Genomic DNA, 27,920 nt, shown 5'->3' with positions numbered 1-27,920 from the left:
GGGGAGTACACTCGCGAAAGAGGGCGCGGCGCGCACTGTTGTTGAGACGCGAAACCCGAGAAAACGGACATTCGGCCTAGTTAGGTAGCTTTCAGAAATAACCGGCTCCACGTTAAAAGTTCCTAAATGGCTGACAAAATGTTTCGAGTCTTCATCTGTGGTCGCTAAGTGCTCCTAAGTTCGACGTCTGATCATATTTGTGATAAGACGAAGCACGTAATTACGGTGGAAAATCTTTCAAACTATTCGCCATTAAGATTGTGACGATGTGTAAACACGGTAGCTAATTTGTTGACGAGTGAGATGAAAAAACATCGATTAACACGCTTCGAATTTGCTGCTTTTATCGCGAAAGCAGTCTACATCCTAACGAGTGCTGAACTAAGAGAAAGCAAACCGACTCGCGACGATGCAGCTACGCTCAAACACCCGATGAGCCCCAAATTTACAATTCCTTCGCGGTAATCTTTCGTATCGCGGTGGACAGGTGTGCCCCGTACAAGTAATAACCAGTGATATCGTAAAAAAAAAGGAGGGAGCGGGGGGGGGGGGGGAGGGGCTTTGTGCGAAAACACACGGGGCCGCGTTGCGCAAGGTCGTAAAGCAATCTGAAAAAATCTGGAGCATATCAGTGCACGTGTCGAAAGAGAAAACGCTCCCCCGTTCCAGATTGCATGTAATCTCGTGTAAAGCCGAGATTCGCAGCTGGCATGCACCAGCTGGTAGCGCCTTGTCTCCCTCTGAAAGACGACGTAAACGAAGGTAAAAACGAAGGAAGAGAACGCTACTCGACGAGACAGAGTGGTCGAGGAGAGAAAAAAAAGAAAAAGGGAACGGAAAGACGAGACACGACCGCCATGTAACTGATAGTTTCATTAATCAGAATGACATTGGCTAACCAAAAGACCAAGGCAGCTGGTCGTGGACGTCTTATCACCTGGCACCATCGAATTACAGCAGCCTGCTAAATGAGCTTGCAAAAGTGCATGCCAGGCACAGATTCCCCGTGAATACTTGGCGGAAGAAAGCAAAATGTACGCCTGCCGTGTCGGACGCGCTCGGTTCAACGGCGTGCTTTCATTTGTGGTGAAAGGTCGATGAAGAATAAGTGGGCTCTGATTCTCCTCGCTTTTATGATCTTCTTGTTTCCGAAAGAAATAACAAGAGATCGTCTATATTTTATAGATAAGTGGCGTGCCCTGGTCTTCGACTCGCGTCGATCGCTCGACGATAAGAAAACGTACACGTAGATATCCAACGATGATCTGGATGTTGTACTCGCCGAGATAAAGACGAGGAACAGCATCTCTTTGAATCGATTCGAAACTAGGGGAATTTTTGTTGTTGCTCGACCGACGTACGATAAGAAAAGTGAATAGTTAGAACCTTGGCAATCGTTTGTCGGCTGTTAACGGAAGCTTAACTGCGTTTCGGTTATGTACGATTGTTAATAACGTGCGCGTTAGCCTGGAGCGATTTCTGCTCTGCTTGTGGACACGTTCGTTAGAAGCAGTTTTAGGTACAACCAAGATCTGTTCGAGCATCACGGCCGAGATTTTATCGAGTTTTTTCGGAAAACTCGGATCACGAACAGCCAATTAAGAATCTACGAGATAATACGACAATTTGGAGTGGAATATATTTAACAAGGACAACGGATCGAATCATCGCGATTTTCTGGTAGTTAAGGTGGAAATTTAATATCTATAAAAAAGCGACCGACTGAAAGCATTTACGCCATCGAAGAGACATAAATTCTCGACGTAAATACTATATAACTGAAACGAGGACGATCTCGAGCGCTAGGAGACGGGTGAACGTTATGCAATGACCCAAGCTTGTTCGAGAGATCATCAAACGTGAGCAGCAGGGAGAGAGAAGTGAAATATAGCGAGTGGAACGTTGCATATAACGTCATAGTGTAAAATGGAAGTTGGAGAAATAGACCGCATAGTTTATTAGCTTTTCGCCAATGACCAATGTCCAGCGCATATGGAAAACATCTCGGCATCCTAATATTAAAGTTTATATCCCATAAATACGTATACCGAGCGACTAGTCTAAAATTTTGTTCCGCAGACGCGATGGGAAACGGAAAAAGGCAAACAGACAAGTTTCGCGTTCTAAGCACCTACACGATTTTCATTTAATTAGTCGTAAAGCGACTGGTACCACGAGCAGTGTTCGCAGCGGAAACATAATGCATAATTCCCCTAGCGTTAATCTCTTGCTGCACGGTCACCGACCGAACGTCTGACATTTCCAAGCTCGTAAATGAAGAATCCTGCATCGAGGATCATTAAAATTATGCATCCACTTAATATATCGGGGTCGAGTTCTTTTCGTTCTTTGGAAATTGAATCCACCTTTATACGTAACAGCGAATGGTCGATTTAACGTGGGAGGCGGGGTACCGGTCAACGATAAAATCTATTAAAAAAGATAGGAAATTCCTCGATTGGATATTTGCTTGTTAATGAAAAGATTTCTGTTTATAGTGTTCGATTTCTTGTTACCAGAAAAATGAGATAAGGAGATATAATTCAAAGAGGTGTGTAAACCATAGAATGAATTCCTTCCTGTACGCTTAATTCACGTACAGGTTTCGAACTGCGGGTTATCTACAACGAAGAGATCCCCCGAGTGTTTCAACGTGTACCGAGTAGCGGATATCTCGAATCGAGAGTGTCATTATTCCTGAATTCGCTCCATTCTCGTCGCTTCGAGCACCATCGATGATATGCCTTCCATATGGTAAAGAGATTCAAAGGATGAATATGCAGTCCCCCCCTCTGCGATCCGTAGCCGCAGCAAACAAGTCACTTTCTGTATGAAAGGATACCGTTTGCTACTGGTAGGATTAGTAACCCGATCAGGCGAGATCCATGTATGCACCGTGACGTAACAATATGAAGCCATGGAATAGGAATCGGTAATTGTATCTAGCTGATTATCGGTCGAACAAATTCATCGTGCCTTGTGCAACAGAAAATTCGCTGGATTGCGACAAATCCTTGTTACACAATTACGTGTTACAGTGGATTACTAATCGAACCCTTTAAAAACTAATGCTCAACGTTGCTACCTTTGTGTCGGACGATCCGAGCTGTTGCTCCAATTTTCACGAAAGCGGTGAAAGGAAATGCTTGGGTAAATACGCCGTAGATCTCCGAACGAAGAAAAAACGTTTCGTGCAACCATGTTCCAATTCTATTCTGCGCATCTCGCAATTTACAATGGAAAGAGTCGCGTTACGATTGATAATCGCGAGAAAGAGCTGAGAACGATTGTACCGATTCTCCGAGCGTTTATCACGCGGATACGTCGCGTCGATTCTAAAAATCGTCAGCGACGGAATACGCGATGTTTATACCTTAATATGATGCAAACGATGCAGTCGACGATTTCGGATGGCTTTTAAGACATCCTGCGCTCGTAAACCTGCCCCGATTACTAAAACTTATGGTTCCGTGGCAATTTATTAAACGCATAAACCTCGTCTTAGTCCATTTTGTCAAACGTGATCACGTATAATGGCTCGATGTATAATCGACGTGTACGTACGACCTAGATAGAGTTCACGAATATGCAAACACGATTTCCTCTTAGTTTTCTGGATACGTCCACGTCGTGTGATCGGATATTGAGGTGCGACTAGTTGGCGCGGTAAATAACACGCCGAATGGCAGAGAATCGAAGAGATGTAATAACCGTATTAAAATAGATATTCGCTGACGTGTCGTGCGGTATTTTTCGGGAACGCGTAATTCGTATAAAAGTATGCTTTGGGGTTGGTAATTATGCATTTGGTATTTTAGAATCCTATGTCGATAAATAATCGATAAACACGAATACTCATGTTACTTGGAATGCAGAGATTCCCAAGCTTGCTAGATCGGAGATTATCGACGTTCTCGTGTTTCCTCGCAATTAAAGATATCGAGCTGGTACGTTCTATTTTGTTCCGTTGGGGAACCAGGTTCAGGAATCAGGTGCCCGGACGGTTCTAGACACGAAGATACACTGTGTGGGTGACTCGGTAATATTTTTGGTAAACGTCTGCATTATTCAGAATAACGAGCGATAGCGAGAAAGAGGCGAAAAGTACTTACGACGTCATCCACGTGAGGCTGAAGGACGATGGGCTGGAGCTTGGGTAAATGATAAGGCCTGACCGTCTGTCTCCACGGTGAGGCTATCACGCGATTGGCCACGTGCCTCTTCGGTGTTTTCCAGCTGTAGCAACTTTCCCCGCAAGTTAAATCCTCGCCGTAATCTGATTTCTCGAACGACCTCGTCCGACCCGAGGACTGCAAGGATACCGTTCCGCTCTGGCAGGAGCCAATCCGCGAACGGATCACGCTCAGCCGATCCTCCGAACCTTTGTCCTCTTCGAAAGGATTCTCGCGCGTCGTTAGATCCCTACTCTCGTTATCACCGATCCGCGTACGAGCCCGATCGGTCCTCATTCTCACCTCGAGAGGATCTAGCTGTCTATGAACGTCGTAGGGACACCTGGAGAAGCAGAATTCCTGCTGAGCCTTGACCAAAGAGTCGCAGCTGAGAACGTTCTCCGCGTTGCTGCCAATCGGCTCGGTAATCCTATCGATCCTCGGCGCCATAGAGGCCGGACGGTACCTCCTGACGTCTGTCTGACCTGTCCTGTCCTTATCGGCTGATTGATCGACGCCACGCTTTTCCTGACTGGCATTTACGAATGCGGGAACGGGCCAGGTTGTAGAGCAATATCTGGTTGGACTGTATCTCGGTCCAACAAAGTTCATCGATTCAGGAAGCGGCCCGATTTCTCTGGCTGCTTCCAGGGACTCGATCGCTGGATAGGGTTCCTCCTTGCTCGCGGAATCTCCATCTTGATTCGCCTCGTGCTGGTACCAGCCGTCGCAGCACGGATACTGATCGCAACGAAGGTACTTGGGGTTGATCTTCACGTCCTTGATGTCTTCGTGCTTGCAATCGGCTTGCGAACAGGTCATCACGACTGGGACTGGCGGCAACCTGATACGCAAGGCCTCCGCAGCGTGCAAAAACGCATTCAAACGCGGACGTGGCACGGTCGCGGTTCCCGTGTAGACGAAACCAAGGATCGCCGCGAGTTCCGGTGCCTCCACCTCGGCGAGGATCACTGTGATCGGCTCGCAATGAGCCGACGTTTTGCTATGCGCCAGCAAAACTTCCTGGGAACAGAAAGGTTACGCCAGATTATTCGACGACGCCAGAAGATATTTATGGGGGACGCGAATCCGCGAATGTATGATTCTACTGGCCGACTTTTTAAGGTCGAGCCGCGCAGTCGAGCGCGTCGTTCTTCCCGGCTGATTTAAATTCCAAGTGTACGCGAGCCTTTATTCGTTAAAGGTCCAAGTACCCTGGCACTGTTTCGCCGATGGCGAAGACCAACCTCCTTTTCGTGGACCAAAAACCATGGTTAACGCGTGGAAACAGTGTATAAAGGTGGAAACGAATAATGTATCTCAATTTGCCACAATTTAACGAGATGAAACAGAGTATAATAAGCTGGAAAATAAAAGTAGTAGCAGAAGCATTTAAGAATTAGGATACCTTGTACAAGAACATGTACACTTTTCACAGCTCAGCTACTTCGTACGTTCTCTCCACAAGACTGTCTTCACGCGCACAAGTAATAAAGACATCGAAGAGGTACGTTATAGGAAACTGGTAGGAATTAAGCAATTCTCTTCCACGACCACGCGTTGAAATCACCGTTGCGGCATTCGTATTAACCCCCATTCCGGAGTCGCGCAGTAATTATCTAGTTAAAGTACTATTCGCCGAGTCTCTGAATCTAGAAAATTAATTAAAAAAAAATAAAGGGAATAATAGGCCCACTATTCTAAATACTTTGATTCGAGTAATAATTTCACACGATTAACGTTAGTCCACCGTGCCACCGATCGTGCCAGTTTCTTTCGACCGATGTCCATAAAGATTTACACGCATTTCCCGTGGTATTATGATTAGCGATAGCTTCTTCTCGATGTTCCTCTCGAACGGTTTTCACTCGCACGCCTAATTGTGTCGCTATTCATCACGCAACGGTGACGTTCGTGGCTTCGCTGCACGAAAACTAGCCGCGTTATTGGCCCGATCTCTTCGTTGTACGATTCGGTACAAGTTCGTAGATGATTCACCGAGATTACAGGCCCGCCGACATCTACATGCAACGCAAAACACGCAGCAACGTGGACATTATCTGCGGTCGTAAATCTCGGGGGATAAAGGAACGTTGAACACTCGCGCATTCCGAATTGGCAGAGGAGCGCGCGTTCCTACAACTCGCAAGACATACGAGGAAACGGAACACGAGGAGCTTGCATACATTAATTTAGGCGCGCATGACCGTGAATATTAGAAACGCGTTGATAACTCGTCGCGACAATGCGCGAAACGATCGAGGAAACGCTCAAGGCAGGCAAGACTAACGGTTTACCTTCTGCATCGACGTTAGATACCAATTAAAAATGCGCTTCGCAATGAAAATCAAACGCAACTTGGATTGTTATTGCGCGTAGACTTGCGTTCCTCCGCATGGGAATCGATAGCGTTGTAAATATACTTCCCATAAAGTTGCTGGACATTTGCTTATTTCTTTTGTATGTTCTTGACCGTTGCTCGTTTGATCAGTGTGAACATATAACCAACGAAAATGTGGAGATTTCTAAGTAAAATGAAATAATTAAACACTCAAGAGCTGTAAAAGTAAGGAAAATGTGAGCGTTTAGCGGTCATTTTCCGTGGCAATGTACATCCAGAAGACAAATTGCTACGTATCAACGAGTCGCTTTACACGCACCAGCAGGAAGCACGTAATTATTATACGAATTTTCCGTCAAGGTACAACCGCAGATGGCTGTACGAGATAAGTAATGACGTTCATTACGGATCCCTGCAGACCTTTTTCCCCTATCATTCACCGGCGTGCACCGACATGCGAGCGCGCTGCATAACGTCCAGTCATCGTAAAAGTAACGAGAATTTTCTTTGACATATTTACGAGCTGAAATCCACCATCGCACTTGCAGATATCAATGAATTTTCGTTCATTTGCCACGGCGATAATTCATATCAAACAATTTCAATTTCTGCGTTAGCGAATGAGGCCAAATAAAGTCGATTAAAATTGATCGTGATAGCTGGAACAACGAATAATTTAACTCGAAATTTATTCAAATTATTCGTTTCCTTCCACTTGCTTAGCGCTAAATACTCGTAGAAAGATAACAGCCGATTGAGTTCTCGCAGAAATTTATGGGACAACTTAGCATAATCGTTCGAAACAAGTCGTTAGACAAATGTGAAGTAACAGCGGTATTAGTTCACATATTTTGCATCGAATAAATCAAAGTATAGTTTATACGGGGGAAGTGATGACACGAAAAAATGCACGGCTGTGTGGTTCGAATTTGAAACGGAGATTAGTTGCGTCAGAGAGTAACGTTTTCTACGGTTAACGGGGGATCGCATAAAGTTTCTTACAGTTTTACGGGTAACGGTATAAATTGTAAAATACGGCGTAAATTTATTATCGATGTTCCATCAGAATAGCATGCTTGTAATCGATTTCGCGTTAACCGCGGGATAGAGGTCGATAAAATAGACAGCCATAAATATAAACGTCGATTTAGCTCGCCACGCTTAAGCATGCAGGACATCTAAATTATCTCCAAGATGAAATATGGATCCACGTTTTCAGATTCCTGTCGAATCATCGGAAGCTACCAAAGAACCTGAGAATCCTCGCTGATTAAGGTATTAACGAGTTCTCGGTCATTTCCTTAAACGGCGCGATACGTTTTATCCCTTCAGGGTGTCAGCTGCTCCCGCGGAGCCCGATGATTTATCACGCAGGATCGTTTCAGATCGCAAACATGTAACGAAACGATCTAGAAAGTCCCTACATTCTGCTCATGAATGGTCCCGAAGGATGATCAGACTTTCGACTGTCGAGCCACTGATGAGACAAGTCGTTACACTCGTCCCTACAAGGAGCCGAGTCATTAAAAGGTTATAAGGTCCAGCTCGAGGTGTCATTATCATCTTTGCGCGTAGTTTATTGGTTTAATACGAGGATGGAATTGGAACAGATTTCCGTTATCTCCGAACAAATTGCTTCTGCTGGACGTGTGCCTGAGGTAACCAGGAATGCGAACAATAGGAAGGACTAGACATTTCTTCGCGTCGAAGAGTTGACGTGAGAACGAAGGTCGAGTATACCGAATCAATTTTTTAAATAGAAATTTACGAGACGTGTTCACGAATCAATGGCACGCTAATGACGATCCTAAAGAATAATACTGTTCGAGAGTACGTATATACCCAGAGGCGTGCCCTGAGGTGATAGCCTGGGCCAGATATCGAACACTTGGTTACTTATTTTTTTGAAGTATTTATTTGAAAAATAGCAAAGCCACCGCGTCGATTATATAGATAAGCTCTTATTCGTTCGAATCAACGTCGTTGAAGCATTTCATCGGAGGACAGATTGATAGAACGATGTCAAACAGTGCGAACGCACCCGTGGAACCTCGTGCAGAAAATTCGCGGTGCGTAAAAACTTATCAGGCTGCAGCGTATTCGCTTGACAGATCGCGACTAAAACCACTGTCGCTACTCGAATTGCTCGATGATAACGCGGCGCGAGATTCTGTGTATCTAATTAAACTACATAACCAGTCGCGACGCGCGTAGTCACGCGCAAAGAAAGTAATTTAACGTATAATGAGAAGTGAAACGGGTTCCGTGCGTTTTGTATAACCGCGGTAGAGGGCGACGAATCCGGTGAGACCGCGATCGGTAATCTAAGTGGGCCAGTGTCACGCTTAAAATCTACGGTCACGGAGTCGATCGGGTTTTCTGATTAATTGCCCTATCGGTCTGCCACCGATCCTGCGTGTAAATCAGCAGGGGTGAGGGGGGAGGAGGAGGAGGAGGAGGCGCGAACAACAGAACTGGACACGAGGAAAAGTAGGAAAAGGAACGTAGCTCGCTGCAAACGCTACAAGCGGCACGATTCGATGGAATAAATCCTCGGTACCCGTGTAACACTAATAATAAACGCGGATAAAATCTGTTCGGTAAGGTCACGGCCATAGCTTCGGTACCGAACGTCCTATCGGTCGAGGAGCACTTTCATCGGTCCTGTGGCTCCAGTGACTCTCAACGTAATCTCTTGAGGGATTACGATCTCTATTCGATCTTTTTCTTATGAAACTTCATTATAGGCCAATGTCGTAACGAACTACTGTAAAAAGAACACAGTTTCGGATTCGTACATATACGTATATTAATAGCAATAAATATACCCTTGCAAAACCCAATTGTACACACTTGAGAGTAAGTTGTATCGGCCCGGTAACTAGAATCACCCTGTACGTATATCTGTAGCCACATTCTCCATCTCTTTAAATGGACAGCACGACGAAAGGATTAACGAATAGCCGTTTAGTAGAATTCCTTGGCGATATCGTGCACCGAGAAACTAGAGAAAGGGGACGAGACGACGAAAGAGTACACACGCTGCAGAACACGTACTCGATGGCCATGCGGCAGCAGGATGCCTCGAGCAAAGGGTACAGGCGAATGAAAGGACGTGAAAGGTGCTCTTAAAACGAACTTGTTGCACATTAATCCTCACCTCTAATAGAAAACCTCGTTTGCGATACTAATCAAATCAATTTCACTTGTATTATACGAAAATCGATAAATGAAGACTTAATACGTTAAAACTGGTCGCATGAGAATCGATTAGTGCCTAGAAATTCCGATGAACTAACGACCGCGTATAATCACGATTTAGTAATGAAATACAGCGATCGTAGAAGACCAAAGATCGCCGATGAGGGCGAAACTGACGCCAATTCAGAAGTGAAGCAGAGATCTCGACGCGCGCACAAGGGAGGATCGCGCGCGAGCGAGGTTATATGCGAGTTAGGCCAACTTACAAACTCGAGGAGCGGTCTTTTATACGCTGAAGAAGGAAGAGCGCTGCATTGGCAAAGGGAAAACGCACGCGTCTACGGTGGAAGTTTACGACAATGTTCGCGGAGGAACGTTCGCGAGAGGCGACAGTGTGCACTATCTTGGGAATATAGTGAATCAACTGCCATAAAATAGCTGCGTGCAAGAATTTTAATGGTCCGCGAACTGCTATCTGGGGAGATCAAACGCGGCGTTTAGCATGCATCAACTCGTACGTATCACATATCGCGCGTCCTACGTGCTAGAAGCTCTTACTTTTTACGAGGGACCGAAACGGTAAATGAAATCATTAGGGTGCGCTGACCCGCGTATCGAAGCACCTTATCAAACAGATGCATACACGTTCCATGATCACTGACGTACGCGAAGCAATCAAAGTTCTTGTACGCATTGTGCCTGGATGATTTCATCTTTGAAGAGGCCGATCAGTTGTTCGAACGCGCTAATAGGAGTCGGGTTTCATCTCTCAAAAGGGAATTCTTGAAAACTTGAAACACTTTGGAGGTAAACTTGAGCCTCCTCGATTCCTAAAGCAACTTCCCAAGACGACTCTGTATCATTTGGTCGAATGGCTAGCCAAGGTAGCCGCGTACTGCGAATACCTAGCAAATATCAAGTTGCACGCTTCTACCTACTAGTTTATTTATTATGAAACGCTTGCTCGTGCAAACAGGTGCATTAGATTTCAATCTGTTTACGAGAACTTCCGAACGGGTGAGGCACCTGCGCCTAATTTCGACACTGCGATGAAATACGACGATCGCTTAAACATTTGCAAAACCATCGTACTCAATCATGATTTATAAAGAAACTATGCACTCGACTAATTGGATATACATATAGATATAATTTCCGTAAGGACTGTTTCGTGAAAAATAAGACTGTTACCACCTACGGTTAATTCTATTAGAGTAATTGTTAGAAATGCTGCCATGTTGCCACACCCATAGCAAATCATGCAATGTAGCATGATACTGATAGACATCCAGCTGCGCAGGTGACTCGCTATTAATCATATGCACGCATATTCGACAGATTTTCCAAGTGGCTTTTCTCGATAACGACCAGTCGTACGAAGAAACTTTATTCTACGCTTCTAATTTGTCTATGCCCGAAGAATGACCTTCTCGATTGTACCACGAACGGGGGTTGAATCGGGCAGCATGACATTGAACGGTACGTAAACATACGGAGAACTCGAAACGTGCACGTCGTGGCTTAATATTAAGCTAGCAGCGCCAGGATTTTTTCGAAAATGCACGAGGTACAAAATCATTGTTGGTGGTAGAAATTAGTAGAAAATAGGTACTAAACATTCCACCGAGTCCGATATGATTCCGTTGATTTGGTCCTGCCAACTTAAAAGAAGTTCAATTATCTAAGGATTGTCGACGACGTAACGCGGTACGTAACAAGGCATGGAATATCGGAATCGATTCGACGACAAAGATGGAAAACGGGGAAAACTGGCCGTAAATAGTACTCATTAATCGATTGGTTAAACGTGAATTCCGAAATCAGGATCCCGGCAGGAACATTTGTTGTGCGGAATGCTCGCCTCGAACAAGAAGAGGAAGAAAAAAGTGGTGCACGCCGCTCCGCGTCGGAACCTTTCACAGAGTGATTTGTACAGTGTAATTTTTAAGGCGCGCTCGCAAGCCATCAAGAATAAGAGCAATCAAATCGAAAACGATCGTCAAATTGCACTCGATCGAAGGGAAAATGTCGCATTGATATCCATCGGAAAAGTTGCGCAACTTTTAAGCCATTAGAATTGTAATGGAACTAAAACGAGCATGGAGAAAATAAAGAATCCTCGAGGTTTGTAAACACGACTCATTGGTACTAAACGAATACTTGCTTTCGTTAAAAATGAAAACTATATTATTCGTACTACTCGACATGTTCCATCTTGTCGTAAAATCAAATGGTCTATCTATAATTGGAACAGTTATACAGCCCCCTTGTGGGTAAGACTAGTTTGGAACGCAACCATGAACCGCAAAATTTCAAGCCACTTCATAAATTACACGTTAATGTAAGAAACTACTGCATACGAAAATCAAGTTCTATTCTATCGATACAAAGAATTTCACGTATGTGCAAAACGATAGGAGAATGATACGTTATTCAAGGTCGTGCTAGCTTTATAGTATCGTAAAACCTCGATCCGCGATCACAAATGAATATTCCACGTTTATTTTGGAAACTGGATTTACATATATCGTCTTAACTATCGCGTAAAAAAAGATGACGATTTCCTCGCGAGTATATAAATAATATGTAGTAACGAAGAGTGGATGTTCGTCTATTCAATTATTTGAACTGGTCTTACACAGGCTTTCTAATGATTGTTAATACCTGACCAGCGTTTGACTAATAGACGACACGATTCACTGGCATTCGTAATTGTTAGTAATAACGCTGGTAGATCGATTTATTAATTACTTTTTCAACGTACGCTGAAGAGCAGGTTGAGTAATTTGTCGTGCTACATAATTTCGACATTCCCTCGTGATAACACGCTCTGGTCTCCCACTTTCCTGTTACGGGTTATCCCAATTCACTACAATTTCCCATTCAAAGTCACATCATGCGATTAATCTCCGCTTGTTTCACTGAGATGCACGATTAAATGATACGCTATGCCACCTCGTGTAATGTAAGGCTACGTTGGAAAAAAATGAAAGTTCTCGCGACGCGTTTCTACTTCCTTTCTACGCAAACTTTTCGTTTATCCTTTGAAACATTTATAACGGATACAGTCGTTAGATACACGAGCACCGCGTGTTTATACCGGATACGCGTGATTTTTTTGCGTTATTAACTGGAGGACGTTTCGGTAAATATAGATACAAGGTGCAAAATACAGGAAAAAGATCGATAGAGTCCCTGGAATCGTTAGTAAAAGCGTTCCTAGAACCAGAAACCTCTTAAAAATCGTAACTGGAAAACGTTTCAATCGTTATCGCGGCTAAAGTTTTTCAGCGAAAACATCAAACGTGTTCCTACACGTCAAGAAAACTCCTAGAAGAAGAGAAACTGATCGATACACATCTCCCAGGAGACGTTTTACCAAAACGGTATCTGGTTGAAACTGGTGGCCTGACCCTATCAGACGAGGGAAGCGTTACCTAAAAACGGGTCGGCAAATTCACTTTCACTATTTATATCCGCTCGCAAAGTCGTTGGTTACTATTGGATCAATAAGGACCGTGATTAACGACCGACGCAAATCGTAGGTTATCTTCGAACAGAAGTTAGCTCGCTTTATAATCTGCCTGCCCCATTAACTACATTGTAAATACTTGCGCAAGCTGACGAACGTGCGTATTCGGAGTGCAGCTTTTTGCTCCTCTGACGCACAGACAACCGGAAACTACGTTTTCTTAGGTTGTATTAACGTTGTTATTATGTATGTACCTTTTTTTCTTTCTACCTCTTTCCATCGCTGGTTTAAGATGAGTTGCATTCACACACGCGCGTATATGGTTAATGATCCCTGTTACGAAGTAAACATTCGTTTCCTGATTTCCGCCTCACGTGACTCGGTAGCGAATACGGTTACGCGTTATTTAAAAGACAGTTTACTAGAAACGAGATAGGATTTAATTAAAACTTTTACGACCTTGGTTGATTTCGACTTCTTCCGAGTTAATAAAGCAATTACAGCGAATCGGATTATTTTCGAATGGGCAGAACAGTATTCTACCAGCTGACGTTTATGGGTGCTCAGCTCCCCGTGGACATCGTTTCGCTAACTTTACACGCAGCTCTAAACACGTGGTTAATGGTTCATCCACTTAAACAAGGAAGCACATCTTGTCCAGTACATAATTAAGCGCTCGATAAAAGTCCTACGCCTGTTTCAATCCTGCTAACTGATTCGTTTCCCTAATTGTACATGTTTGACTAAAGTCTTTGAGACGTTCTTGATAATTCGGTAAATATCTATCAATTCTAAAAATAACTTGGTCCTATTGGAAGCGAGTTCGAACGTTTCATTAACGGCTCATATGAGATGTTGGTTCTGCGATTAATCATCGAGTTAATTATCAAGAGAGTACCGACCTGCAAGTAAGGACTGGCAGCTGATAGGACCAGACGGTGCGCCAGGAATCTCTGACCACCAGGACAGCAGAGAGCAACGTCTGCGAACCTTTGGGACAGCATCGCCTCCTTCAAGAACTCGCCGACATCCGGTGCTCTCCCAGAAACGCGAATCACTTCTCCCATCATGCTCCAACTCGATTACGGTAACGCACTATTCACATATACCCCGCGGTCATCAAGGAATCGAAGTATCACCGTTGATTCCAAATCGTACGCATGGCACGTTACCAGATCCAAGTTACGTTTACGTTCAATCAGGTCCCACGAGACTCGGTTACTTTTTCGTTCGCGTTGCGCCTAAGCACACCGATTTCCATTATGTGGCCACGTTGCGAAACGATCCGTGACAGTCTAGCAAAGTCGGTCCGTGTGTTGTTATAACGACGAGTTAATTATCCGAGAAACAATTCCAATTCCAATTCGGCGCTACAAGTGAAAGAAACAGATAAGAATTCCAACGATGATGCGGAATCTTGTTAACAGAGTCTAAAGAGATCACACTGTTCAGCAGCTTTGGGAAAGACTACCTTTTCCCTCGATTCCATACGCCGAAAACATTTTTTTCGCGGAGCTATTAAACGGTTTTTCTGAGAGGCTATTCATTTCTCCTCTTTCCTCGATGAAAACACTATTTTTAGTTTCACTTTATTCTCGTTAACTCACTGTTAGTTTTATACTTGTTAAACTTTTGCCATTGATACGGAGGATACGACAAAGACCTCTGTTTTCAATAGTGATTCAAAACTGATTTGTATCAATTGAACATACGTAGTTAATGTACCGAGTACTGGTGCAATGTATAATTGCTCGAGCAAACTCGTCCTCGTTATCGCAGATACGAAGTAATTGATCATTATTTTATGGTCGACCGTTAAACGACAAAGAAACAAATTATCTCCTTGATTCGCAGATGCCAGATGTAACGTTGATCAATATTAATAACACCAGAAACCGGCGAGCGCTTTTATTACAGTTTACTGGGCTGGTTACTCGAATCGAGCCCGGATCGCGGCTGATGCCATTGTACTGTGAAATTACTTTGTGGCCAAGTAACCGATACTCCACGAGATAACGCCCTGACCGAAACAACCAGCAGTTAGATCGTTCTGCCATACGCGTGACTGAACAAAGTTATTCAGTTACGATTCTAATAGCACACGAACCACCTCGAGCTGATCTTCTCAATTACAAACGAGTGCATTACAGTTATATCGAGGTCGTAGAGTCTACGGTAGCGGTTTTCCAATCTTTTTGAAGATCTCGCCTTCCTAAAAAAGACGCAATTTCAGATTCTATTGGCTTAATCGATTCGGTATTATGTTGTTATTTGGATCGTGCCTTCTTCGTAATCGTAATCGTAATCGTAATCGTAATCGTAATCTTCAAAGTCTGTGGAAGAATGATTTATTAATTCTGTCTCCAGCGATGTTTGTTTACACTGTTTCGAATATCTACGAATTCGTAACTTAAGAAAGATTCATTCTTTGCGAAACGTGTCGTTATTCATGCGGTCGCTCGCACAGCTGCCGATTGTAATTGCTTGGAAATCGAGATCCAAATGGTTTTCGTCGAGATTTACCGACGATTCGAGGTTCCAGCATTTGTCTGGTTGTCGGTCCCGAGTGATTTATGCGAATGCTTCGGCAGCCTTGACGTTCTGTTTAATTACCGCCGCGATAACAGCGTTGATCTCTGCGGATACCTCTGGAAAGCGGAACTAATGCTTTTACGTTTGTTTAATCGTTTGGAATTGAAACAATGTTACAACGGGTACTTGTTGCTAATGAGAAAGAACAAATTCTTGACGAATCCACGCAAGTTCATCTACTTTACGATACCATCGTCGATCGAAGAAATTTACACGTTCGCATGGAACAATACTGCAAAAATACCGCGACACAGTTTCAGTGAATAATCGTTCGTAACAGTTACCCAATTTTTTCTCGTTAAATCCTTTCGCGAACCGAGTAAGCCACGCCGTCGATTTAAAAATCAAAGATAGCGATGACCAACGTGCCGTAATGATGTTAATCATCTCCCGTAACCCGTAACATTATTCGACAATTTGAAAGAAAAAAATGATTGGTAGCTCTTTTACCAGAGTAACGGGTCGCGTTTTCATCCGTTAGACACGGCAGGATGCTTTTGTGAGTCACGATTTACGATAAGTACACCGGGTGTAATCGTTAATTTTGTTTGTTTGTCGATACGAAGATAACATACAATGAGCCTCCAGGTCGTTGTAATGGTTCGTGAGACATAATCTGATTCAATAAAACGCGAATTCGTTCTATCGCGACAAGTGTTGACTTATATCGTGATGAATCGTGTATTCTTTTGCGGATCTCGAGGCTTGATCTTAATTATAATACCGTGCATAGGTACTTGGTATAGTTGAAAGATAGCAGATTAGAGTTTAATATGACTTCTCCGAGTTGGATTTATTGTTTTATTTTTGCTCGAGAGAGATCCGAATCTTGTCACGGTAGCTGCGTCCACGTGAATATCAAGCAATAATAAACAACTTGATTAATAATGAATTAGGTATTTCGTAGATATAAATGTAATAATTATATTTGCAACAATTTCACGGGAATATACGTTGACACCAGTGACGAATAAAAAATTACGATGCACTACTTCAAATAAACAGAATCGTTTAGAAAGTACAGAGATACTCGAAATTATATCTGTGCCGTTTAATCATAATGAAAAACCAGGCAACTTTGAAATATAATCATCTTTTCTCGATTAATCACGATATCCAACACATGCCTCATGAATCGCCTCGATTATCTCGCTGTGATTTATTATCTATTGAACTATTACGATGGTCAGTAAAAAGTCACAAATACCTTGACCCTCGATGTACGTACTTTTGCGACACGTGTGTTTATTGCACCACCGTTCCAGACGAAAATCGAATCTCACAACGGTTTTGCATTTACGAGAAGCATTATTGAGCTGGTTTCAAAGTTTCCTTTTACTTTCGAAGTGTATCGAACTTTGCATCAACTTTTGCAAAATTATAACGTTTTCTTGCACTTGGAACTTATCCGTCGATATTTTGCAGGTTATCGATGCAACTTCACAGTGTTTCCACGATGGAACACCACATTGTATTTTATTGGATACTTTACGAACCTCTTTGTCAAACCATATTTTCCCACTAACGATTAAACTCGATAAAAAGTCTCTGTCACGACATTCACGAATATCTTCTTGGCAAATTTACCGGGAAATTCCACGCGTGGCAAACGAAACACATTACGTATCAACAGGTTCGCGATTATCGAATATTTATCGCGATTCTCGATCGATCGATGCATCAGTCTTCCTCGTAACGTTCACTTTCTATCCTCCGAATGCGAACGTCATATTTTATCTCCCATACAACCTCTTTTACGTGAAACCTTTTGATACGTTTCATCGATCGCGACTGTTTGCATGTCGATCAAACTGCTTTATATATATACAATCTTTCGTTTGATTTATTTATCGATCGACTGTATTCACTATGTTAAAACCAAAAGAAATCCAAGAACACTGCGTTGCATGAAAGCAGGTCGAAGATGTGGGGTCAGCGAATAAGGCTGGTTTATAACCTAACAAATTCTCGTAATAACCCAAATAACCGTAATAGCTCGTACGATTCTTTCACAAACTGAAGTTGTTCTGTTTTCATAAGGACATTTCTGACAATGTCCATCGATAATCTCGCTGCTAAACAATGGATCAGCTTCAGAGACTTGTATTGAAATAATGTAAACAATGCTCGTAAGAGGATAAACTGCATCGAAATAGAAAGAAAGAAAGAGAGAGAAAGAGAAGCATCGATGACGGATAAACTAACCGTGAAAACGCGTGTACCTCGGCCGCCTAAATACTGTCCGTGTTAAAACGAGCGTAAAAATCCGGCATCGTAAGCTACGTATGCGTGTGCGTACGCAGTAAAAACGAGAACTCAACTGAGAACTCGCGGGAATTGAGTGGATTACACCGTGTGCTTACGAGATACCCGTCGCTGAACAACTCAGCAGGGCGACTGCCACCTGAAATCGTCAGGTGAGCAAAGACCACCTCTGCTCCTTGCAGTCTCTCAACGGAGAGAGAACTCGAAGGAACTCCTCCCATATCGGTGCTCTACTCCCTCCTCGAACTTACGTTTCCCATCGTGGACACACGATTCACCGATTCACCGATTCACCGGTCACCACGCGGTCACTTGGACACTGTTCACAAAACGATCATTAGAAGAAATTTTCTTGTTATTCAGACGCGCACACATATCCCTCTGGCGTCGCGAACCTTGAACATTTCGTGCAGTTACCGTTACTATCCCTAGGCCACGAGAAACCAAATAAGAAACTTTCGGTAAGATTGTCCGGTTCAACTACGAGGCAATCATGGAAACGACCTAAATAAATATTTTTTTTGTTCGCGGTTATTTCCAGCGAGACATGCTGATACGCGTTACAAACAGAGATAAATATTCACATCATCTGGGTGCGGAAGGAGGTTAAGCATCGATGATTAGTAATGAGATTAACGAGTCAAACGGAATAAGAAGTATATTCGCGACGGAGAACTAAATTAATATTCAATTTGTATTAATATTCAAAAATATTTGATGTAGAGTATTATATAAAATAAAGAAATTAAATGTACGTTCGAAATAAATAATGCTCTACTTTGTAACGCTCGTTAATTTCCAAGTAAACTGTGCAAAAGATATGTGGGCCACATTTTGCCTCATCCGGGGCACGTGGTCAGTGCTAAATCTATTAGCATCATGCGAGAACGTTTTCCACGTCGATTATCGGGTAAATATTACTTTGTGTCGGTTCCTGTTCTAGACACGTATTCCCCCGCCTCGCTAATAATGTCCATGTCAAATTATTAGTATTTCCTGTTATCGGCATTTTTTTATTCGGATCGAAGTCTGAAACTTTCTAATTACGGCAACTTGGATAAAATTTTGATTTCGTTAGTGTTTTCATCTTCTTGTAGCTTTCGTTTGTTTTTAACAGTTGGTCGTTCCCAGACGCGTGACATTTTTATTATAAATTTGACGAAAGGTCAAGAAAGAAAAGTTTGGAAAGTTTGAATACAGAAAGTAACGAAATTATTTAATTTGGAAATATGAACGCGGCTACAACCGATCTAAAGGTGAAGGCATGGACCCCCGCGACTCCTTGCAAGAGTCCGGATAATATCGTTTCCTCGCAGTTCACTTCGAAAAAGGTGTTCGTGCCTTCTTACGAAAAGTACGTTAATTTCGTTTCAAATTAAATTCTCGTTCAATTCGATTAAACAACAAAATGATTTATAGAGAGACTCGTCCTTGCATAGAACAATTACTAACGAACGAATATCAACGCATCTGGTGGGAGGAGAAAGCGTCATGGGACAAAAGATTTAGTAGGAAGATAACTACAAAAAAGTTATTACAGCGCATGGTATTATGATAATCCTTTCACGTTGATCCTAATAGCTCGTACTTTTATCTTTTACTATCAACTAGCTTTTATCTTTCGCGGAAACTTACGTATAAATATAATAATGCTGCTATTAAATCAAACACGTTAATATATAGTTCCCCAACGAAAGTGACCATAATTTCTCTTGACCATCGAGAACACAAAAAACGGACAACCGTTCCAACAATTTCACGGAGTATTATTCCGTATTTGCCGCGTATTCATTCACCGCTCATCGTCTACCTGAATAATCGTTCGAAATAATCGTTCTGCAGCCGTACCCTGAATTTTGCGACAGAAACTTTGACATCGAGTGAAAATTGTTATAAAGCGTCTATTACTTTTTGACAAGTTACGTATAAACGAATACAGAAGTATAACCTTTTGTTCGTTAAAGATAATTAGAAGAAAACCACCGACGACAGTTGTTGTCGAGAAACCAAAGAGAGTTAAAAAGCCAAAGAAAAAGATCGAAGAAACGACCGAAAAGCCAAAAGAAGACAAAAAAGTGGAAGAAACGACGAAAAGGGAAACAACGGAAGTGAAACCGAATAATAAATGCGATCAAGTTCCATCAACTGCTTCCAAAGCATTGTAGATTATATCTTGAATTTAGGCAGATTTAAAATTTGATAAAATTCCAGAATTTTTTAATCGTATTCAAAAATTAATTTTTACCGATTTTATAACCTTCTTGAAACTGGAAAGTTGCGACACCTGACTAAACGTCACACTTCACTCTTGACTTTTCAGCTTTGGGACAATTCCAAAAATTGTTTAATCTCAAAAGCAGTTTTCACCTTTTGTACACGCATTTATATCGCAAAGAACTTTGAGAAGGTACAATAAAAAGCTTTTGCTAACCTCTTTCAATCAGGTCTCGTTACCACGCGATTGGTCATTCATTTCGTGCAAACTAAAGATTGTTTTTCAGCAATAGTATCTACTAGCAATAATCGTTGTCCATATGGAAGGACAAGTTTGCCTTTCTATCCCTGTATAAACATTTTGTAATTAATCCACTTTGATGTATTTGAACGCGATGTTTTAGAAAATAATTGATGCTTCGAATTCATTTACGTAATATACGTAAATATGATCTTAACGCATAATTGCGGTAAAGTGAGTGTCAACGATAATGCTTGCCTTTGTAGCCGTCATATAGTATAACGTGTGTATGCTATTGGATACTCGATCAGATGTTTATGTAATTTTAAGGATGTTTTTTGTGAATTATGCAGACTTTCTAATGATATTACTTACCAGTTTGTTTTACTATGATAAGATTACGCGTGGTGGACACTACACACGATTGCACTTTGTCGAAAGACGAAAGTGGAAAATGCTGATGCAACGTGCAACGATAGTTGAGTTTGATTTCTAGCATGCGGAATGAATTTTTCAATGGGGGTAAGGAATGTTACCGCGTGTTCTGCACTATGATATATTTTCGTAAGAATCGTCGATTTGTTATTAATATTTTTGTTCAATCCAATGATAACCTAAACTATTCATTTTAAACATTTTTCAAACCATGGATCTGTAATACAGTATGCCTACGTTAAATTCCTCAAATATTGCTTACATAACGGAAATTAACACTTACCTTTCGTTTACGCAGTGACGTTAGCTGCGAAGAGTAGATTGGTAATTACGATTTATTAGAAGCAACAAAGGCGGACGTTCGATTTGAATGCAATCATTTTAACGACATTAGAAGATGTTTATTACATAGTTTAAGGTGAAGTAACGCAATACGTTTTTCATAATAATTTTATTATTGTACAAAATGACACAACGTGATGGAATGAAATTCGATCGCAGAAAGCATTAATCGTGGATTAAGAGATAACAGATTGCAGTTTACAACTCTCCTTAAATGTTACGAATCTATCTTTAGCCGAGTTCCGGTATGAAAAAACAGTACAACTACGTACAACTTCATTCGATATCCTTCGGATATTGTGTTACACTCGTGCTAGGCCATATTCCGTTTCTACCATTTCGTTGCAAAACTACCTGGGTGTTTTATTACGTTACTACGCCAGCGTTAAATAACACCCATCGACAATTTATTTCCTATAAATTCTTCGTTACGACCAAAGAAAAACCGATGTAAATAATCGTCCCACTTTATACACCATACGAACCACATTTATTACAAATGAAATGAATTTATATTATAAAAGTGACGATATGGAAATTTGTGAATCATAGTAAAAAATAGCACTACACACTTTACAAACACGTCACATGTTTATGTACTTCTAAGAATATCATAAAGTAAACATCGCTATGTATAGTTATCCTAACTGTTTTGTTTTGGAATTGTTTTACATTCCATTCTTGAAACGTGAAAAAATGACGAACAAATTCAAACATTCAATACCGTTCACTGTACAACAAGAAAAAACGCTAATCTGAAAAAACATGGTAGAAAACTAGTACTAATAGTGTACCTCCCTAATTCGCCCATTAGATGGCTACGAACCATAACGGATTCTCACAAGTTCACCAAAACTGAATTCAGATACCAAAGTCTTTACATTTCGTATTTAATAATCAAATTTCATTAAAAGTTAAACTTTCCATTAAAAAAATTCCTGAAAATTAAGTGCACCTTACAATATTTATTTTGATGGACAACTAGAAAATCTGAAAATACGTTCCTAGCGTAAACAAGCCATAAAATATAGAAAATTCTCAGAAGAAAATTTCATAAATCTTTCCTCTCACAGAACTACTTATACCTATAGCTGATATTTTCAATATTTACACTCGAATATTATTTTCAGAATCGTAATTTTTCAGGAGGGTGCTGCAAGGTGCTGCCGTCTAGCAACGGAAAGCGATATGACGCATCAGCGCCATTTTAACTTAGCGAACCTGTTCGATCGTTACGTTTGTCGCGTTACGGTTCGATAAAGTGCGATTTTATTCGTGAAATGTTTTAATAAAAGCCTTCTGCTTGGCCTTAAACCGTGGTAATGCAAAACGCGTTTACGGCAGTGAAACGTTAAGTGTAAAATAGCTTAAGCAATTCTGATTTTTTCTTCGGTATGTCAGAAGGCGAGGCAACAGCGTCGCAGAAGAAACAGCAGCCATTTCAGCAACAGCCACAACTTGGAGTAGGCTCAATGGCGAACATGGCATGGCAATATCCTTCGCCAAACAGTATCCACAACATGTTTCCTCCATACTCGGGGTAATTTCTATTTTTTAAATATTCATCGTAGCATTGACGCGTTGCATAACGTATTGTAATGAGTCACTCCGAACAAAAGAATAATGGAGTTGTATCAGAACGACGCAAATAGGTACGTCTATGCGACATTCAAATATCCTTTCGTTTCGACGTGATTTCTGTATTTACTTTCAATTTCACAATTGCTTACCTGATATAGGTTATTTAAACGTAAAACGCAACATGAAATGAGGTGTACAATATAGTCGATGCAACAAACTATATCTATGCGTCCAAAAAAATAATGCACTGACCTAATTTTAGAGTAACATGTACAATATAAGTATCTTCAAATATTTAAACACACGTTTCGAAAAAAGAAAATGTTTTAAATCTCAAAAATAATTTTGTTTGCTATAACTGTTTGCATTCTTTTTCCAGACAATTGTATGGACCTGGGTATCAAGGTGTACCTCATCAAGGGCAAATATTTAATTATTATCATGCAATGATGCCAGGGTATGGACAACCTTTTACTCCACAGCAGATACTACAGCAACAGCAACAACAACAGCAGCAACAGCAGCAGCAGCAACAACAACAACAGCAGCAGCAGCAGCAGCAGCAGCAGGGCAACAGTCAAGGAAAACAGCTTCATCAACAACCACCTGTACCTGGAACACCAATGTCATTGGATGACGATGCCGACCTTCCCCCTTTACCACCTGGGCCACCACCGTCGATGCAGATCTTACAACAGCACAATAATCAAATACAACCACTGATGCAGTCCCATCCAGGATATGTGTACAACTCGTTTCCATATGGTAATTGGAATGGAATGCACGGGGATGTGTCGCGTAAGTTTTGTAAATTCACTACTGCTTTAAACAGAGGAGAATGTTTAATTTCTGTCGTATGTACAAATATATTTTTGCTTTCAGAATATAATAATCAAATTCGTTTCAATGCGCAAAACAAGAAAAACGGCTTGGCGTTTACTCCGTCTGGCAATAGTGGAGCTGCAAAGAAAAAACGTAAGCGGAACAAAAACTTAGCGGCTCAATTCAACAATAGCTTTCAGGCGAATAGTCCAACAACGAATTTCGTACCTGGTCCCAATTTGAAGACCGAATTACCACCCTTACCCCCCGCGCAGCGTGAAGTAGCAGCTCCTCCTCCACCGACCGAGGAAACTCCCACTCCTACTACACCTGTTACTACAACTGCTAATACAACTCCTAGTGCTGGTAGCCCAGCGGTAGGTACTTCCTCTGTCATGACAACTGCCAGTCCAGTTGGAGATTGGCCCGATAGCTTGAAGAACTACGTAAACAGATGTTACGAAAAGTGTAAAACAGCGGTCGACAAGGATCAAGTTGAGATTATATTGAAAGGAAAAATTACACGTGCTGCGAACGATGGCTCGCTTTGGGTGAAGGACTGGGACCAAGAGCCTCTGCCTAGCATTCACAGCGAACGTATGACTATGACGATAAAGCCTCAAAAACCAGCGTTAAAGTTAAATAATTTGGCGAATCCGCTAATGAATGCACAGGGAGGCTTGCGCAAGCCAGGTCTCTCTACTTCTCTCGGGGCTCGGCTTGGCGCGCGCCTCTCTGTGAATCACAAACGGTCGAGGTCGAGGTCAAGAACTAGATCAAGATCAAGGTCGAAGTCGCGGTCGAGGTCGAGATCGAAGTCAAGGTCGCGTTCGAATACACGTAGTCCACCATCCCGAAAGTACAGGCGTAGTACGTCGTCTTCGTCCAACGTTAGTGATCGGGAGCATGATTATAAGTCGTTAAAAACCAAAAAGTCTACTAAAAACAAACAAAATCACAGCGGGAAGAAAACGAAGAAGACTAAACAGATGAAATCACATTTCTATTCAGAGTTTGGTTTAGCTACAGGCAACACTGAGGAGCTAGGGTCCAAGGAGAAATTGCAGCAACGCGCTGCAAGATTTAACGACAGTATTTCTAGGACGGTCAGCAATGGTGTTAAAGATGATTCCTCTGGTGACTTTGATTTCACTGGACTTCACATTGTTGGGATATGCAAGGACATAGAGAAGCCTTACTTGCGTCTGACGTCTGTAAGATTTGTTTATTTGTTTGTTTACTGTAAATTACTAAAACGAATAATATTAAAAACACACTATTGTACCTTGTGCTCGCAGGCTCCAGCTCCCTCCGCTGTACGACCGGTAAGTGTACTCCAAAATTCTTTGGCACATGTCAAGAAGCGCTGGGTGGCTGAACAAGACTATAGATATGCTTGTGATCAACTTAAATCTATTCGTCAAGACCTTACCGTCCAAGGTATAAGAGATGCATTTACAGTCCATGTATATGAAACACACGCCCGCGTAGCTTTAGAAAAAGGTGATCACGAAGAGTTCAATCAGTGTCAGACACAGTTGAGGATGCTGTATCAAGATGTTGGTGGAGAAAATCGGTGTGAATTCATCGCATACCGGATATTGTATTATATTTTTACAAAAAATACTCAAGGTAACTAATCCGAATGAAAACATACACTGTTCAATGTAAGAGCGCAAATGAATAGCAAACAAGAATTATTAATATTTTTGTTACAGATTTAACAACTATTTTAGCAGCATTGTCCAAGGAGGACAAGAACGATGAGTGCATAAAGCACGCATTGAAAGTACGTTCTGCATGGTGGTTGGGTAATTTCCATGCCTTTTTCAAATTGTACACATCTGCTCCAAGAATGGCGGCTTTCCTGATGGACTGGTTCGCTGCAAGAGAACGCAAGAATGCATTGAAGTGCATGATAAAGTCGTATGTACTAGAACCTTTGTTATTCGCCACTTACATTTATTAGGAGTTTTTCAACCTACGTCTGACGTAATTTTACAAGCATTAATGCGAAAACTATCTTCTTCACAGATCGTGCTTCATAAATTTCATCAGTTTCATTTATCCATTATCATAAAGTCACGAATATCGCTAATATTTTTAAAAACAGTTTACATATTTTTTCATACACTCATCAAAAACAACATATATAAAATTACCTTTGTTACGACTGTTTGTTATTGGAAATTTGTTAGTTTTCCTAGAGTGTTATCGGACAGGTGTATATCGTTATGCGGTGGAAGTGGAAGATTGTGAATAATTTTTTTTAACAATTATAATCATGCATAGATTTCTGTTACAGGATATCGTAGCTGAAAATTACTAGTTTTACATTTAATTATTATTTGTGCATACTATAATTATTTTTATTTTTATGTACACGCAATTCACGCACAATTGTCTAATGATACATTTCTTCTACTGTTTAGCTACCGACAAAATTTGGCGGTTGATTTCGTCGTAGCAGAATTGGCCTTTGAATCTTTGGACAAGTTTTATGAATTTGTCAATGAATTGGGATTGGTTTATGCTGATCCTGAACAACATCTTATCGACTGCAAGACAAGCAGTGGTTCTCTAGGTGCTTGGTAAAGCAACATGACACTCCCCTTTTTTCGTGGAAGATGCATAACAAAGCCATTGTCGTGCACACTCTATGCACAAGCCTTGCCCGTGTGTGTATATGCATATGTTTCCCAGTATAATATGCGTATGTGACTGATACATACATACGCATATGCATGTGCATATATCATGATACACGTTGCCCTATTACGATGATTCTTCTTACTATCCTCTTGAAATCATTGTTCTTCGTTGATCGACCCGAATTAGTCGAGCAACAACTTGTAAATGAAAATTCTCCCTACATTAATTTGTACATATATCTCAATCTCAGCCCAAATGTTTGTATACATAACCGCCAGCGAAGAATTTCTCATGGGCTAGCAAAAAGTGTACAAAGAATAGGGTGATTGTTTCGGTCATCCACAACTACCTCAGCAACACTCGGTATGAAACCGAGGCTCGTATTGAATCGAAAAGAAATTTCAAAAACAAAAAATAAAAAAAAAGGAAGCGATAAATCCTCTTCAAAAAAATTCTTGTTTGGTGGAACTTTGAATTCTTCGATAACAGCTAAGTCCCTCTCTTCGTTAATGTATCGTTACGTGTTTTTATGCCCGTATCTGGTGATCGTAAGCGTCTTTTTAAACACTTGTCCACAACATGGAACTGGAATCTTTTAACCAATTGCCGATCTTTTCGCCGAACGAGACTACTTTATCGCTACTTCGAAGGAGAACTTCCGTGCCCATGGATTTACTATCGTAGTCACGCGTTGAAGGAAAATGCAATGGTCGTCGCCCCTTGTTTGAACGCGAAGAGTACTTGGAGTTGGTTGAGCAGGCACGTAGCAGAAGAACATGACGCGCTAGACATGATATTCGAGGGCTTCTCAATGGGACGTTGCGGGTTTGAAAGGAAACTGGCACACTCATTGCCAAGGCGATAGAGAAGAATACGAAGAAATCCAAGATGGAGGCCAGCGAGTTTGTGCCTTTATTGTTAAAACGATACAAGGCATCGACTCCGTGGAAGTATTCGACGTTACACGTGTTAGAAAATCGACAGTTGGAACATTCAATGGGACTGGTTTATTGGCATCAAATGCTATTCGCGTGTGATGAGTGATTTATTTTTATCTTTTTAAGTGTTTACCGCGGGACAATATTTTTTTCCCTTCGGTAGTACGTTATCGATTCTCGATTATTGAGAATTTTATCTCTATGCACCAAGTACAGGGGTACAAGGTCATTACTGAAGGAAGAAAAGACAATTCATTGTACGACCGCATTCGAACATAGGTGTTGTGCATAATAAATTATTTAATTTTTGAATGTTATATTATTTTTAATGCGTTACACTGGTATCTAATAAATTTACAGGGAATCTCGATTATAAAATAAAAAAACTTTATAGTATTTATTTATTACGTTGTAATTAAATTTCGTGTCTTTGATATTTAGTAAAGCAGTACCCCTGATAAAGAAAAATCGTTATTTCCATAGCGGTGCCCAGTCTGTTCTCGAGTCGTGTCTCTATTACGGCTGAACGGTATCGATATTAACTAATAAATACATACGTACCGATAAGAATTATAATTTGGTACGCGGGCCTGGAATCTGTAAGTATTAATTGACAATTGGACAGGTGTTGGTGTATGTCATGATGCTAGCT

At 41.5% G+C, this 27,920-nt stretch overlaps 2 protein-coding genes across 15 annotated transcripts in view; one reads left to right on the top strand and one right to left on the bottom strand.

The window, feature by feature from the left end:
• The window catches only part of LOC128873621 (zinc finger protein 182-like), a 40,178-nt gene extending 21,911 nt beyond the window's left edge, over positions 1-18,267 (bottom strand). For 7 of the 10 annotated variants that reach the window (XR_008456447.1, XR_008456444.1, XR_008456443.1 and 4 more), the window contains exons 1-3: positions 17,984-18,267; positions 14,089-14,556; positions 4,113-5,195 (exon numbers count right to left, since the gene is read on the bottom strand). Coding sequence is in view for 1 of the 10 variants with exons in the window: in XM_054117319.1 (XP_053973294.1) it covers positions 4,113-5,195; positions 14,089-14,256 (1,251 nt within the window). In the remaining 9 variants the exon portion in view is untranslated. Of the gene's footprint in view, positions 1-4,112; positions 5,196-5,580; positions 6,018-14,088; positions 16,322-17,983 lie in introns of those variants that run through there. The other 3 variants (XM_054117319.1, XR_008456445.1, XR_008456451.1) reach the window with 3 other exon arrangements.
• A 4,190-nt stretch (positions 18,268-22,457) lies between these two features.
• On the top strand, positions 22,458-27,585 carry LOC128874465 (leukocyte receptor cluster member 8 homolog). Of its 5 annotated transcripts, none has more exons than XM_054119274.1 (7): positions 22,458-22,594; positions 22,677-22,815; positions 23,236-23,654; positions 23,739-24,892; positions 24,977-25,310; positions 25,397-25,604; positions 26,111-27,585. In XM_054119274.1, the coding sequence occupies exons 2-7, from the start codon at positions 22,748-22,750 to the stop codon at positions 26,271-26,273; spliced, it is 2,346 nt and encodes a 781-aa protein (XP_053975249.1). In that variant the 5' UTR covers positions 22,458-22,594; positions 22,677-22,747; the 3' UTR covers positions 26,274-27,585. The 5 variants fall into 5 exon arrangements, with proteins under 5 accessions (XP_053975249.1, XP_053975251.1, XP_053975250.1 ...); XM_054119276.1 differs by having other exon boundaries at positions 22,477-22,591; XM_054119275.1 differs by having other exon boundaries at positions 22,487-22,594; positions 22,680-22,815.
• Positions 27,586-27,920: the final 335 nt, after the last annotated feature.

This window comes from Hylaeus volcanicus, chromosome 3, assembly GCF_026283585.1.
Source record: "Hylaeus volcanicus isolate JK05 chromosome 3, UHH_iyHylVolc1.0_haploid, whole genome shotgun sequence".
Taxonomy (NCBI): Eukaryota; Metazoa; Arthropoda; class Insecta; order Hymenoptera; family Colletidae; genus Hylaeus; species Hylaeus volcanicus.
The sequence above is the reverse complement of the archived record's forward strand: the minus strand, read 5'-3'. Positions and strand labels throughout refer to the sequence as shown.

Bases quoted from the DNA above. Each gene is read 5' to 3' on its own strand.
- LOC128874465 (XM_054119273.1), top strand. From the start codon at position 22,670: ATGTCAGAAGGCGAGGCAACAGCGTCGCAGAAGAAACAGCAGCCATTT. The intron at 24,893-24,976 runs GTAAGATTTGTT...TTGTGCTCGCAG, and splicing joins CTTACTTGCGTCTGACGTCT to GCTCCAGCTCCCTCCGCTGT. The intron at 25,311-25,396 runs GTAACTAATCCG...TTTTTGTTACAG, and splicing joins TTTTACAAAAAATACTCAAG to ATTTAACAACTATTTTAGCA.